This window comes from Poecilia reticulata, linkage group LG3 (assembly GCF_000633615.1).
Source record: "Poecilia reticulata strain Guanapo linkage group LG3, Guppy_female_1.0+MT, whole genome shotgun sequence".
Taxonomy (NCBI): Eukaryota; Metazoa; Chordata; class Actinopteri; order Cyprinodontiformes; family Poeciliidae; genus Poecilia; species Poecilia reticulata.
Window position 1 is genome coordinate 11783356 of NC_024333.1, and position 15863 is coordinate 11799218.

Genomic DNA, 15863 nt, shown 5'->3' on the forward strand with positions numbered 1-15863 from the left:
TATAAATTTATATAATATTTACTGTTATATAAATAACAGTAAATGATCTCAAAATGCTTTGAATTTCTTTTAATAAAATTCTTGCTTAAGTTCCTGCTCAGAACCTAAAATTTATGTTTTAGCAGGAACAATCTAATTTATTTCTTTTATTTGAGCTCATGTTATGTATGCTGATTTGTATGCTGGAAAACCTTTTTGTAAGCTCTGCATTAAGATATGTTTCTTCTGAAGTTTTAGCAGGAGAAAAAAGTAATTCATTCAGAGTTCTGAATATCTGAATTATATGTTAAAAATTCTGCGTCCTCCACAGTGGCAGAGGGTTGCTTATATTTAGCTGTGAAACATGGCTTTTGCCCTGTTTGACTTTTCACCCAGAGGCTGTTTAAAATCTGTGGGATGTTGAAGCTGTTCTCTGGAATGTAGCTCAGTTTTGGACCAATCCAAAATATATTTTGTTTCTCAGTAAAATAGAATAAAGAGCATACATTAAGCATTATTTTAATATCATTTTTCATGGAATATCTAGTGCCACGTTATAATTTAGAACAAAATTATACAAGAAGCAAAAGAAAAATCTCAAAAGGTGCATAATGAAGCCCTGGCTGATTAAAAACCTATCTAAGCAAACATCTTTAAAAGTCCTGTCTCCTTTGTGCCACCAGTAAAAGTCTCTTACCTGATGATCTCAGCCTACAGGAAGAGATCTTGGACTCAGCAACTGAGTGCCTTGTGGGAGAGTCGAGCGCATTCTCGTTACTATGCTGTGTGCTTGACTGCCGGCTTGTGCGTTCGTCGAAAGTCACTGGCACATATTATTTTTGTTCACATAGATACTACTTAGTCGTTCACAGTGAGTGCATACATTCCCTCTCATGATGGTTTCACTCACAAGTTGAAACTTACGCATTATGTTTATGAGTTCAATGCTTAATGTGTATGGGTGAAATCCACATTCACAACTTTTGAAACTGATTAAACGCAGTGGTGATATAGAGATACTCCTCTGTTAGACAAAGCAGGTCTATTAATTGCCTTAAATGATGATAGACAAAGTAACAACTGAGGAATTTTTAGGTTTACAGAAAAAAATAAGCTTATGTCTCAAGGTGCTACTTGATTGCAGGTTGGCAGACTGAGTCTTTCTGGGTCAATTGGGTTTTTGGCTGGGACCAGGAAAAAGAATATAGGAACCATCAGAAAATGTTTTGCATTTCAGCAATTTGAGCAAAACAACACTGGAGCCTGAAAGAGCAGCAGTGCATACATTATTATCAAGTTAACAAATCTGTATATTAGGATTTACTTTTAAATAATTGTGTTTTTTTTATTACTAGTATATCCTGTTTATAGCCAAAAATGTATCACCACATTGGAAACTTATTTTATTATCCTTAAATTACCATGTGGAAAAAAAAAAAACATGGAATGGTAATTTTTACAAATGTTTTTTTTTTTCTTTGTTTAATTGGATTTTATTTAATTTATGCAACTAAGAAAAGGTTGTTAATATAAGATAATTTAAAAATATATGGGATACATGAGAGGGAAAAATGACTAAGAACTCTGTGCAAAACAGATTAAAAGACAGTTTGCTGAATTAACTTTTTAATTGGGTTTTTGGCTGACTGTTTTTGTACCAAACACTGAGGTTAATGAATGCCTCTGAAGGTTTTAGATTGTGTTGCTGTCAAACGTGCAGACTGAGTGGAAACAAATAAAAACAAACCTCAGCTACAGAGGTACACATTGAATAATTCATTTGATCAATTAATAGTCATTAAGGCAATTTCAATTATGGCACATCAATAAAAGAACTTTTAATAATAGACGAGCCTTTATTTGCTTTGACTCCAGGCACCAGAACAATTTCTTTATGTAAGACTGTAAATGTTGGCTGCACATCAATAGTATTTATCAAAGGTGAACTGTAGCATATTTACAATAAGAATGCGTAAATAGCATTTTCTAGTCAAAACAGACAACGAACAATGCAATTGTGTTACTTAAACCAAAAGTACATTAATCATCTACACCCTGTTCTTTAGTAAAAGATTCTTCATTTGAATGGGAAGCTGAAAAATACACATTGCTCTTCAGCTTGACGGGTGGCATTCATTTTATTTTTAAAAAATTGAGATGACAATCCTCTACTTAGTGAAATGCTTTAAATTTGAAGCAAAGTTCAAATGTCAGAGCAATAATTAGTGTTTAACAAGACACCGAGTCCTTTTTTTACAGAATTTAATCATGTCTGGTATCATGTTTATTGCTGCTTTCATCCCTTTCATCTCTCTTTTTCACACTGTTTGCAGAACCTTGTAAAGCACCTCCCAGAGCAGGAACAGCTGAATGCTTTGGCCAAGTACAAAAACGAGTACTCTAATTTGTCAGAGCCTGAGCAGTTCGGGGTTGTGGTGAGTACACTCATGCACGCACACCCACATACACACAGAAAAAACTGTCAGCCCAACTCAGAGTAAATGGCCATTGCTTTAATAACATGCACAAGTAGAGCATACAATTTTTGCCTTTATAATATAAAGACAAAATGCAAAAAACCCAGGCATTATGTTACACTATAGTATTTTTGATGATTCAGAACCTTTACTCTTTTCTTTATCGCATAGTGCAAATTAAGTGTAGCATGCACAGAATAGTTCAACAGAACATAACCGGCTGCACAGATATAGCAACCGTGTTTGTTACTTCATTAATTTTATGGTAATCTAAACTTGTCTTGTATTTGCATTTCTTACTGTGTCTCTATGAAAACACTAATACACGCACAGGCACACACTGAGTGCTTTCATGTGATTAACATAATTCAGGGCTTTTTAAAATTGTATCATTTTAAGAGGTAGGAAGAGAGCCAGGACACCTGTGGACTAATTTATGCACATTAAAGAGCAGCACTTGCTACCCTATTATGTCTGCATCATTTTCTAAAGATGTTCCGAAGGAGGTTTATTCAGATTTATTCTTAAAGGGTGTTGTGAGCTTTGTGGGTTTTGTGTTTATAGCAACTTAGCTGGTGACAAAAAACATGTGACAATCTACTTTATTACCTTTGTTTGGGACTCAAATAGAAAAGATATTAGGTTGATTGACTGGAGGGAGGAGATGAAGTGGTTAGAACACCTTCTATTGTAAACCTTGCAAAATTGAACCAGGTAAATCCTGTTTTACCGAATATAAAGTGTCCGTGTAGGCCCAGTGCAAGTTGTGGTTTCACCTTAAATAAAGCTTTATTAAAAAACAACAGCATGCATTTTACAGTTTGTATTTTCAGTACATTTCCCCTCACACTTTAATTGAGGTCTCCTGCATGTTTCATTATGACTATTCAGAGTGGCACATTGTCAAAATTGCTCTGCAGAGTGCCATCTGAAACGTATATCTTTCTGCAGAAAGTTTAAAATTGTAAATAATAAAAAGTGCAACATGGTTTAGTGCCAAAAAAATCAACAATAGGTAAAACTCTTTCAATTTTCATTTCTTGCATCAAATTTCATGCATAATTTTGAGCTAGTGATACAGCAGACTCCTGCATAAAATTCAAGTGTTTCTCAATAAACTAGAATACCATCAAAAAAGTTATTTATTCCAGTACTTCAGTTCAGAAAGGGACACTTGTATATTATATTTATTCATACACAGTGGTATATTTCAAATATTTATTTGTGTAAATATTGACGACTGGTTCACAACCAAGGAAAAGCTAAAATTATTTTCTCAGTATAATGTGAGACGTATTCTAGAAATATAACAGAACGTGTATTCCCGGTATTAACCACTTTTCCACACAGTTCTAAGCTTTGCACTTCAAGGTTTTGAAGTTAATAAAGTTCCATTTATGAAATAATAATAATAAAACAAAAAACTCTTTGTTTACTGCTGAAAGAAGTTGGAATGAAAAAAAAAAAAAAAGACAAACATTACATATTTTTTCTTGATTGGAACGTCCTGAAGACATACTGGATTGTAACTTTAAATCCCAAATGTGTACCATTTAGTGATTCTGGTCTACTGTGTTCTCCTAATGTGTTCTCTCAGATATTGACAGTGCAGTTTTATACTCGAGCTTTTCTTAGAGAATATATAAAACTTGAATAAAGGGCTTATTATTCTACTTACAGCTGCTCTCCGTTCATCTCCATTGTGCTGAAAGATACACTTATCTTCATTTGGATTTATCATACCTCTACCTTATGGCTAATTTGTTAATAATTAGGCCCAGGAGCACAGAAAGGTGCTGGTCCGATGGGCCAGGTGGTAGCACTCTGAACATGTCCTCTAACCTGCAGGGCGCACAACAAATAAATGAGCGGTAGTCTGTGCCTGGAAGGAAACCAAAAGTTTAGCCTTTACCAGCTGTTCCTGGGCAACTGATAATTGTTTTTCCTCTTATTAAAAGGCTGCCTAAATAAATGACTTTGTGCTGTGGCAGACATCTTCATCTTTCACGTCTTGTGTACTGCAAATTTTCAGAATTTACCTTTGCGGTATCTCTCATGATCTCTTAATTTGCAAATATTGAGTAAGAGTTCAAAGTTTTAATTATTTCAAAATGTATATACACTTCTCAATAATAAAAAGAAATAGTAATTGGCAATGAAGGGTATGGGGGATTCAAGATGCTGTGGATGTGCAACTGTCAACTCGACAGAATGGAAGAGAGTGTTTATTCCTAATTGTACATTTCATTGCTTGCTTAAAATGAAAATTCGTTAAGTACAGACATTCAAAGAAAATAAAGAGAGTTGACAAAATTGATACAGTTTCGTTTTTAGGGGAGCATGACCTCATTATGAGAAGCCAATGCTGATTTGCTATCTTGTTTACACCATTTAAAAAAAAGAAGAAACTACAACATGCATACACATTATTCACAGGGTGGAACATAAGAAGAACTTTGAGATAAAATGTTTATTTTTTTCTTCTGCCGATGTTGTCATAACTCCATGTCTCTGAAGTGTTTACATTTTATGGTCCATGTGTTGTTAGTTTTCGTCCTGAAAAATAAAACAAAAACTGAACATTGTGTCACTGTCTTCAAAAGTTATCTTTATGTTTTAAACCTATTCGCCTAAAGCTGCTGATGGTGTGATAGTGTTTGCTTTTTTTTTCTTTTACTGATTATCTAATCTCACTCACGTATTTATTAAATCATTTATCCAATCTCATGATTCCATTTAGCTTTGCATTTGTTTCTTGTGTGATTTTATTCTTAATCTTGTTGCATAGTTGTTTTTGTTGTTTTTTTTTTGCTCTCTGCCCTTTTTTTTCCCCACACAAACGCATTGACACTCACATACGCTTACGGAGTCACTTTCTAAAATAGTTATTTGATAAGATTGCAGTAGCTATAATTAAACCCTCAATGGAGGACATCAAACCGCACAGCCAGCTGTTGTTTAAACTAGACAATCGGAACCTGCATCCCGCTATCTCTAACACACGTACACAATCATTGTAGTGGCCAGGTCTTGGGCCCAATGCAATATTTTTCAATTTTCTCTAATTGTATGAGAGTGGTAATCCAAGGCAGGCTATTGTATATTCCACCCCCTCCACTGCCTGGTCTATATGGACACTAACTCCACAATTAACTTACCAGACCTGGGACTAAAATCAAATCACTGCCAGCATCTATTACCACCGCCTAGCAACACTTTCCTGTATGCAGGTTGCATAAATGTGCGTTAAATTAGATCGGCTAAATGTTGAAAGTGGCAAAAATGTGATTGTAGATATTTTGAAAGTCTGAGTATGTTTTCTGAAGTGGTTTTGTTTTTTTTTATCCTGGTTTCCTTCAGATTTTCCACATCCATTTTCTATTTCTATTAATGCATGTGTTTTCTTGTCACAGATGAGCAGCATGAAGCGACTCCGACCTCGCCTTAGCCACATCCTTTTCCGACTCCAGTTTGAGGAGCATGTAAACAACCTGCGACCAGGCATCCTGGCAGTAAACGCAGCATGTGAAGAGGTCAGAAAGAGCCGCGCTTTTGGCCGCCTGCTGGAACTGGTGCTTCTGCTGGGAAATTACATGAATGCGGGCTCTCGAAATGCCCAGTCATATGGATTTGACCTCAGCTCCCTTTGCAAGGTAAATACTGACCTCTACATATTTTTTTTTCCCACATTCACAGTTCTTTCTAACCCCATTGACACTGGTTCAACATGAGGGACACTTGTTCAATAAAGCTCCTGATACTGCATATTGATTTTATACAGCTGTGTTTGCAGGTGCACACCTGGAGTAGCAATAACAAAAGATTTGACAGACATGAAGTGAGCCTTATGTAAAATGGCCTGCCTAGCTCCTCTTCTGGTCTGCAGCAAACTTTATTCTGGCCTGTAATATGTTTAGAAAAGCAGCTTTGATTTGGGAAGAAGTAAGACTACAAAATAATCATGAATTGGTAAAAGGTAAAATAAGTTTTTTTTCTACCAATGGAATTTTTGAAATGTAAATATTAATTATCAAAGTTGCAACATTCGGTGTCACTTGGGCTAAGCCTTACTTTTGTGAATGCAAAAATTAAAAAGTAGAACAATTTGTGGATTTTTTCTTACAAATAGAAAAAGCACAAATGACATTTGTATCCTTTCTGTGGGCTATTAGTTCATATAAACACACTCTGCTGCATTCTACAGCTGAAAGTCGTTTGGTTTATTTCTACCAGCTTTACTACACACCTGGAGGCAAACAATGTGTCTTCTTTTCAATACAACTGAAGCTCAATTTTCAAGTTTGGCCAAACCTTTGCAACTGGATTTAGGTCTAGGCCATTCTAATGCAGGATGTTAAGTTTAATCTAATACATTCCATAGTTGTCCTGGCTGCATGTTTAGGGTATCCAGGTGGAAGGCGAACCTCTACCTCAGTCTCAAGTTTGTTGCAGATTTAGGAATTTCTTCTTCCATCCACCACACAGTGTTTTGCATGTGGGCCAAAAAAGTTATATTTTTGTCTTGTCTGATCCAAACACCCTCTTTAGTAAGGTGGCTGTGTCCCCTTTATGACTTGCAGCAAACTGCAAAGGAAAATGGCTTTCTTTCAAAAATGATGTAGTCTTGCATATCTCTTATATAATGGTATGCACAGCTCTTGGTGTTTTACTACTTTTGCAAGGCAGTGTTAGTGGAAGGATTGACTGTTGTCACTGATTTGATTTTCATTTGTTTTATCACAGTCAGGCCTACAAGACCACGTAAACATACAAGACAAGGTTTACGTATCAGTTGGCATTCATCAAAACACATTAAAATAAGGGCCATGTTTAGTTTGTATTCTTCTGCCCACAATAGATAGCTGGGGCTGTCCAGTCCCTCTGAAAGCACACACACCCTTCGGGGCTAACCAAGCGCTTCATGGATGAAGACATGGCCTATGGGTATACCTCTGTGATGAAGAATGAGCACCAAGTATCCCCGTGTGATAGTGAGGACAAAAACAAGGTGTAATCTTTGGATGAGAAACTCCTGCAGTGGTTACATTAAAGCTGTTGGCACATGCGCTGCAGTTTCCACAGTAACAGCCACCGCAGCCATTTGTCACTGCCACCTCTTTGCCCTGTTAGACTTGGATGCTTATGCTCGTATAAACACCAGCGCATTTGCCAAATGTGGATTCCTGCATATTTGATGGACTAGAAACATTAGCAGAACAATAACATAATCAATCAACAGAGCTTTATTTGTGGATTATGTCTTCCACTCAGTTTAACGCCACTGTTCCAGTGTGTCGATTTCTTTTCTTTTTTCATCACGCTGACATGTTGTCTGACCACGGCGAGTTGATGTCTCAGGCACAATATGTAGAGGAAGGCATCACCTTCATGCCTCCCCCAGAGTTTGACAACTTAATACTGTGACACACTTCACAGCACAGGGAAATTGCACCCAGCCCAGCTGGAAAAAGAAAAAAAATGTTTACATTGTCATCTATGATTACCATCCATCTAAATTCAGAGAGGGACCTTTTGTGAGTGAGCCATTGAAGCTTTTAGGGAAGGAAGAAAAAAAGCAAGGAAAAAACGAAATGAAAAGAGAGATGAGAATGTTTGATTAGAGGAGATAATGCAAACATGATTAAACCCAGCGGGTCTGAGTACACTGCTGTCTACCAATAGATCACCTAGAGAGATGCACAGCAACACACTCCACAGGAGGGATGCACAGCAGGGATACTAAGAGGCATCTTGGAATTAGACTGTAAAAGAGCAATGATGGAAATTTATCAGAGAAATTGAAAAATTGTTGTGTGTGCGGTTGAGGGAGACACAGCGAGTGCAGGGGAGGTCATCATGTTGTGAAATTGCATCTGCCGCATAAGTATGAGATATAAAATCATCCGTTGCACTGTCAACACTTAACATTTATCACGCAGTCGTCGAAACATGACTTTCTTTGTCTTATAATACCCAACAGATACTGCCATCTAATGTCGTGGGTGAAATTGCAGCGATTCATGGCGAGTCTGACAACTTTTGTCTGCTGCAGCAAACACGTCTGCCGTGACAAGCTCTCACACTGTGATTTTCCTTTTTCTTTGGACAGAGAAAACAGAAACTAAAAAGGAGCCAATTTATACACAGACATAGCAGTGACACATCAAAGGAAAACCTTGAATGCCAGACCCATACGGTTTGGAAAATTCATTGCTCTATTATCCTCCGTTTTCATATATCTTTTTTTTTTTTTTTTTTTTTTTTCTATGACAACCTGCTTTGGGTCCACTTATCCCCTTGGGGAAAGGGTCAGTGCAAATCAATATAAAATTCCTCAGAGTGATTTTTCCTTTGATGAAACTTTTTTGTCTTGAGCAAACTGGTCTCTCCCAGGACGACAGTGCCCCCATGATGAGTCACAAGGGGTCATGAAAAGATTTGATGACTATGAAAATAATGTGAGTCAAATGTCAGCCTTTTGCAGTCTCTGCCAGCTCAATTGATCATTTATGGAAGATTTTAATCTGTGTTGGACTGCATCCTTCTCCGCATCAAATCGTCAAGTGAGGGAGAGTTTTTCAGTTCAATATTTCAGTGTTTTCTATATTAAGGTAATAATATAATAGATGTTCAAAATTGTGCAAACATTGACATATTTCATTTAAAAATATATTTTTCTCCTTTTAACACATATTCTGTATAATTCAAGTATAAACATATTTATTAGATACAAAAAAATATATAAAAATGAAAATTGCTATGGCAGTTTGCCAAATAATTTTACATTCTTGAACTAGTACTTTGTCACAAACCCTTTCATTCAAGCTTCAATTAAAATTTAGTTTATTCATACAGCACCAGATCACACCTTTTCTTTTTGTTTTTTGTTTCTTTTTAATTTCAGGGCACTTTACAAAAAGTCCTTTCAGTTCAGTCACACACCTAAAATGGGGAGCTGGTTCCACAGGAGAGGACCCTGATAACTAAAGGGTCTGCTTTGCATTGTGTTGATTGAATGAATCATAAATCTAGCCTAGCCACTTTGACAAAAATTTCAACTCAATTTGAAGAACAGGTACCATGTCGTAACTCATGCTTAAACTGGTCGGGATTTGGCTACAATTGCCCAAAGGTTTAGACCCCGAAAACTCCTAGAGAGCTGGCATTTTGAGGATCACAGCGACAATTTGTTGGTTCACTTGAGGACTAAATGATGATCTCACAATATGAAAGAAGGAGCAGTGAGTAAAATGTGAAATGCTGGTAGACAACTACCAAAGAACATTGAACACTGAAGTTTAATCGAAAAGTGCTTCAGCAAAAGTTTCTGAAGTTTAATTCATGAAACTGAAGTTGTACCTTTCTTTATTTCATATTTTAAAGTAATTGTTTAAATTTTTGTGTTGCTGGATAAATATTTGAAAAGAGTGTTGAAATGACGTAACATTGTCTCAGTTTCACTATGCCTCAAAACTTGTTTTACAAGGGGAGAATTTTGAGAACCATTCTGCAGGGGCATTTATATCAGTCCTGCTAACGTCAGTGTTCTGTCATTTGGAGCCTGTAAAAATACAGAGTCTGACAGCCTGGAGAAATTTTCCTGCATAAGTTTCTTTCCTGACCTCTCTGTGAAGATTTGCATGTCAGTTTCTATGTCTTAGCTGTTTGACACTTTGACAAGAAACATAAATAAACAAAAATATGTACTTCAGGAATAGTGCAGAGCTGGCATTCGTTTGCAGGTATAGAAAGTAGCTTTTCATTTGATACCACATTAGTGGAAGAAATGCATGTTTTAGTTTCACTGAGGGATTTATTTGTTTACTTGTCCTCTGTGTTGCTACAGATGGATAACAAAATAAAAGCAGAATAAGAGTGTAGTATGGTCCTGTCACAGTTGTTGCATTTTAATTGATTAACACTGTGGTTTACTTGCCAAATAGAATAAAGTAGAACAGAATTACCTCGTAATTCTGGGAAAATCCAGGTTTAACATGCAACAAAGTGACAGACAAATGGAAGCATGTAGATTTACACGTAGGTTAAAAAAAGACATGCTATGTACATCAACACAAGGCAATGTGAGACTTAATTTATAACTTCTATACTTAATTATTCACTGAGCATTTCACATTTAAATAAACATCAGATTAATTTCAATTCAATTGAGTGCATTTATATTGCATAAAGTTATGTAATGTTCCTTTGACCACACTTTATGAACATATTTGTCCTTTAGCAAATCTTGCTTTTTTGTTAGTTATGATTTTCTCTTAAAAAAAAGTTGCTTCATTCACTTCATCCATTAGAAGCTTTGTAACTTTATGTGTTTTTTGTGTGTTTTACCAGTTAAAGGATACAAAGTCTGCAGACCAGAAGACCACATTACTGCACTTCTTAGCAGAAGTGTGTGAGGAACAGTTTCCTGATGTGCTGACGTTTGTTGATGAGCTGGAGCACGTGGATCGAGCAAGCAGAGGTACACTATATTTTAAGACATACTTTCTAACACTAAATGTCAAAGGTACTTGTACTTTTTTGGAACTAATCAACATTACTTTTCTTTGTTTGTAGTTTTGTATATCAAGAAAGCCCTCTGGATTTGTTTACTTTTTTCCAAAATGTTATTTTAAGCTGCTGCCGATGTTATTACATCTAAAAACTCACTGATAATGTATATATTTACTGTAAACACTCACAAGCACCATGTTCCATTGTGAGCATTAGCCGTCAAAGCCTGGTATAAGCAATAGTGACAACTGAACAGGGAAAAGTAGAGTAAAATAATGGGAACAATCTAATAAAATGTAACGAGATACTGTATGTGATATTTTAGCTTAATCAAATTCTGATGGTAGGTACCTCAACACTTTTTTTTTTAACTTTGCCATATAGGAAAATATGTATGATCAGTAAGATTTAGACTATTATATTTGGCTCACACAAAAGAAACGGATTGATTTTATTAAAATACGCGGCATATTTTGTTTTGTATATGACAATTTTAGAGTAATTGGAGTCTTTTGTATGCTTTAACTGCATAATGCAGAAACAGAATGACCTACCTACACTGAAACAAAGCATTTTTGTTCAGCAAGTCTTTTGTTTTCTGTAAGCTTTATTCTTTTGTAAAAATCTCTTGGGGTTATTCTAGAATTAGATAGCTTGTTGATTCTGTAAACAATGCATTTTATTATTTTACTGTTTGATCCACGCTACACTGTTCATCTGCTCCGCTGTTTGATACCAGCATTAATCTTCAGCTGTCGCACGTTTACAAGTTAGAGGTTTATTTTTTTTCCAAGTAAATACATCAGGTTATGTCAGCCACAGAGATGAAGAGCAATTCTCTCCTTTTGAACACGTTTGGAGTTGCTGTGTTGGTTTTAACGCGATTTGGCGTTTTTTTTTTTTTTTTTTCTTCTCGCAAACATGGCTCCACTCAAAGTGCTTTTAGTCTGGTCCGATTCTCCTGAGTACGGTAAAGGTCAGAGACAAGCAGAGCTGACTGGGTGGTCAAAGGAGACTCGGTCTTGTTCTTTGTTCGTTGTTGCTATAGGCGGCTCTCATGCAGCAGCGGCGAGCAGAAGTCTGTGCGGAGTTTGTGTTTGTTTGTGTGCGAGGTTGTTCCGTCACAGCATGTTTCCACCCGGCTCCAAAGACGATTTTTACCCACTGCTCTTGTCCCAGCGGGAGGGAGAGAGGAAAAGTGTGAGGAGGAGAAAACGTAGGGGGATAATTTGTGTGGCTTCATTGTTTGGACTCTCTCATAAAGACCCCTCTAGATTTTCTTTAATTTTTTTTTTTTTTGAAAACGGTAGATGATGACACCCCTGTTGTGGGTTTATTTCTCCCAACTAGACTGCATGTCCACAAGACCAAGATTAATAAGTACAAGGTTGAGATCAATGGGAAGCACAGTTCTTGGATCTTTCCTCAGACTGTGTGACGTCTGCTTTACAGACATCAAGCTGAGTGTATTTACATCTGTATAGATGGAGTGTTCTTTCTCTGTCACAGTCTTTCTCTGTTTCTGTACCATTATGACATGCTCACATTAAGTGTCTTATTACACCACATCTCGTATTCAGACACACAAATCCCATTTCTTTTCAAACGGGGCTCTTGAGTGGCTTCTTTTTCATTAATTCTGACAGCCATTTGAGAGGACTGTAGACACGCTGAAAGGCTGCATTACATTCATAGACACTAACCAAAGAGCTTACTTGGGCATGAAAACAAGGTTGGGTAGAGGTAGCAGTAATGATTTGTGTTCCAGCTCCGAAGGTGCTACTTTTCAGATATGCATGTAACGCGGCCCCTCGTTTCCCCCACACTTCTCACAGAGGCAAAACTGTACTTTAGTTCAGCGTCGCTTCGTGTCTGTCTTCTTATTTTTGCTCCCCTCTCGTCTCCTCAGCTCTGGAATCATTATTTCTCCTGACAGTGAGAAACAGTCTTTTTTTGCTGCTTCTGTCATTTCCCATGAATCTCTCCTTATCTGTCTGTCAACACCTCTGTGTCTGTCGGTCCTTCCCTTCTTGTCTCGCTCTTGTTCTTGGTTTCAGTCTTTCTGTTCTTATTTCCGATTTTTTTTTCTTTTTCCCCTGCAAACACACACAGACAGCAGCAGCTTTGGCCAGCTGAGCGGTGCTTTGTTTAAACTGTTAGTGCAAAGCAGGCGACTGTTGAAAGCAACTAATGGGCTCCACCTGGTTAATTCATCTTAGAAATATACATATTACCTTTTGGCTGTAGAAATGATGCTCATTTGTTTTTTTGGAAGAGACATTCTTGCATAAATTTTTACACAGAAAAAATATAGAAGTTCTGTTTCCAGCGTCTTGTTGCATTAAAGAGTCATTAAGGACTTATGTGAGGACTCGACGACATTGATGTGGCTGTTTAATATGCTGTTCAAGCTCTGCTTTGTAGTTCCACCTCATGCCGTCTGAGTGATGAGCCGGAGGTTTAAAGTATATGGAAGGGGCTTTCTCCGCTACATTTCAGAGGCTGCTTTGCTCTTAAGAATTGCAGTATCTTGGATGTTTAGCATGTAGAAGGTTTTCTATATAGGTCTCCCATCCACAGCCTCCGGCTCCATCAGTTTAGTCCCACTTGTCTGACAGGGTTTGGCCTCAGAGGGCAGATCTGCATTTCTACACTCTCCTAATTTCCATATATCAAAAGATGATCTATTGTGGACGTGTCTTTAATATGGCTCTTTGCGCATATGCGTAGTTGTGTGCTCCTCTCTTTGTCTCATTTATTGCACAGCAGGTTGACAGAGTAATAAAAGGATGTCAATGGGGAATTTGACCTCTACAAATACTGCAATTATTATTCCTCTAAAACACCCTATATCTGTCTGCAACCTCTCTGGACTCCAGAGGCGTTCAGGTCCCAGTGCCCATAAAAATCACTCATGCCTTAATGCTCAGAATGAGAAGGCAACAACAGCCTGGTCAGAGAGAGAATGAAACATACACAAACACCACTTTGTCTTTTTTTCCCCCTCCTTGTATTTAGTTTTAGTCACAGGATGAGCCTTTAAATATCAATGCTTCAGTTCTGTATTTCAAACATATGTTTAAATGGTAAACATTTGCTTTGAAGGGCATTCGTTCCTGTTTAGCAACACATTCCAGCTGCCACCATTGCTCTTCGAGTAGGTTTTCCTCCTGAAGCATATAGTTCCACGTTTGTCACCTCTCTGTCAGTCATTGCTCACATGTCTTTCCATGAGAGTGAGGCGCATCACAAAAGCCTGCAGATTAGCTTGTGAAGCAGAGAAAAAGAGGAGATCCCTGTCTGTTTTTGCTTTCTGTCTCGCCCTCCTTTGCTCTTTTCTCAGTCACAGCGTCATCTCACCGGGCTTTAATCATTTCTATTAACGGACTTGCTGTCTGGCAACCTTCCACTTTTCATTCTGCCCACACCTTATTCAGTCAGATTTGGTTGCCAGGTAATGCAGAGAGTAAAAAGTGAACGGGGTAAAAAGCAGGTAAAGAAGCAGGCTGTTTACTAAAACTTTCGCTGTTTAATATGACTGAAAATATCAACTGGCTGAAACATTTAATGAGAAAATATATTAAATTCAGGCATCCGGTGAATAAACAGTGTATTTCAAAAGCATTCTTAGCCCTTGAAATTGTTTTGTATTTTGAAATGTTTCAAACACAGAATTAAATATTCTGTTATGATGTTATATGAAAGACTAATGCGTGACATCAAATACTTGTGAAGCAGGCATTAAATTATCATTATTTTTTTTTATATAATTGGTGGTGGCTTTGTATTAAACTTCCTTGAGTCAGTACTTTATAGAACCACCTTTGCTTTACTTTGGGTTTTTCGAGATGTTTCTACGAGCTTAAAATATTTTTTCTTTTTTTTTTTTTCTCTTTTTTTTTTACTTTTCTCTTTTACAAAATAGCTGAAACGCAGTCAGATTTACTGGAGAGCACTTGTGAATAGAACTTTCAGGTCATACCATAAAAAAAATTATTAGCTACATCTATGTCTGGTTATATTCAGGTCCAGTCTAACACATTCATATAGTTTAAATGAAAGCATTCCAGTCCATAGTTCTGGCTCTCTATCTAGTGCCGTTGTCTCTAAGGAGAACCCCTGCCTGGCCTTGGGTCATCTGTAGCCTCTGAAAATTTTGGATGAATATCAAATGGCTGAATAGTCACTTCAGCAAGCAGCTCAGTGGCACAGAGACGTAGTAATGAACTAATTATTTGATTAAGGTGGAGGTTGTGCTTGTAACATGAAGTAGTTACCAGCACAACTATTGTTTCATACCATTAAAAGGATGGTATGAATACTTTTCCATGGCAATGTACTTTAATATGTCTTAGTTAATTTTCCAGTTTGCATAATTAGGATGTGTGAAAGGACAGATGTGTAACCGAGCCTAGTTTTTACTATGTGAAGGAGTACAGTATTTTCATATTGGGTGGATGGATTTACTGTCACTATAAAAATTATTAATCATTTGATTATTTTAGCCAGGTTTTCTGTCTGTTGGTGTCTTTGTGTCACCAGACGCACAGTGTTTAATGATGCTATGACACCCAATTAATGATCTTTACTTAACCAAAGTATCTCTAGAAATCAATCTTCTCTTTTATAGGGGAAAAGTAATCATAAAACCATCGCAGGCTTGCTGAACGGGTGTAATAAGAAGAATGTACTTTAGGTTTAAGCCTAGAAAAGGCAAATTCTCTGCAGCACAAACAAAATATTGCTAAGGTATTTTGAATGGCTGCTCACAGGATTAAAACATGCACCAAAACACAGAAAAAATGACATTTTTGCCAGGACTTTTTCTTTTCTTTTTTTTCTTTTTTTTTTACCAAGAAATGGTACACAGTCAAATTGTTGCTTAGACTGAAAACA

General features: G+C 36.9%; 1 protein-coding gene across 6 annotated transcripts in view; it reads left to right on the top strand.

Annotated features, from left to right (window-relative positions):
* The window catches only part of LOC103461982 (protein diaphanous homolog 3), a 163170-nt gene that overhangs the window by 67885 nt on the left and 79422 nt on the right, over nt 1-15863 (top strand). For all 6 annotated transcript variants that reach the window (XM_008404407.2, XM_008404412.2, XM_008404411.2 and 3 more), the window contains 3 exons: nt 2313-2414; nt 5870-6109; nt 10806-10935. In XM_008404407.2, the coding sequence (XP_008402629.1) occupies nt 2313-2414; nt 5870-6109; nt 10806-10935 (472 nt within the window). The remainder of the gene's footprint in view (nt 1-2312; nt 2415-5869; nt 6110-10805; nt 10936-15863) is intronic.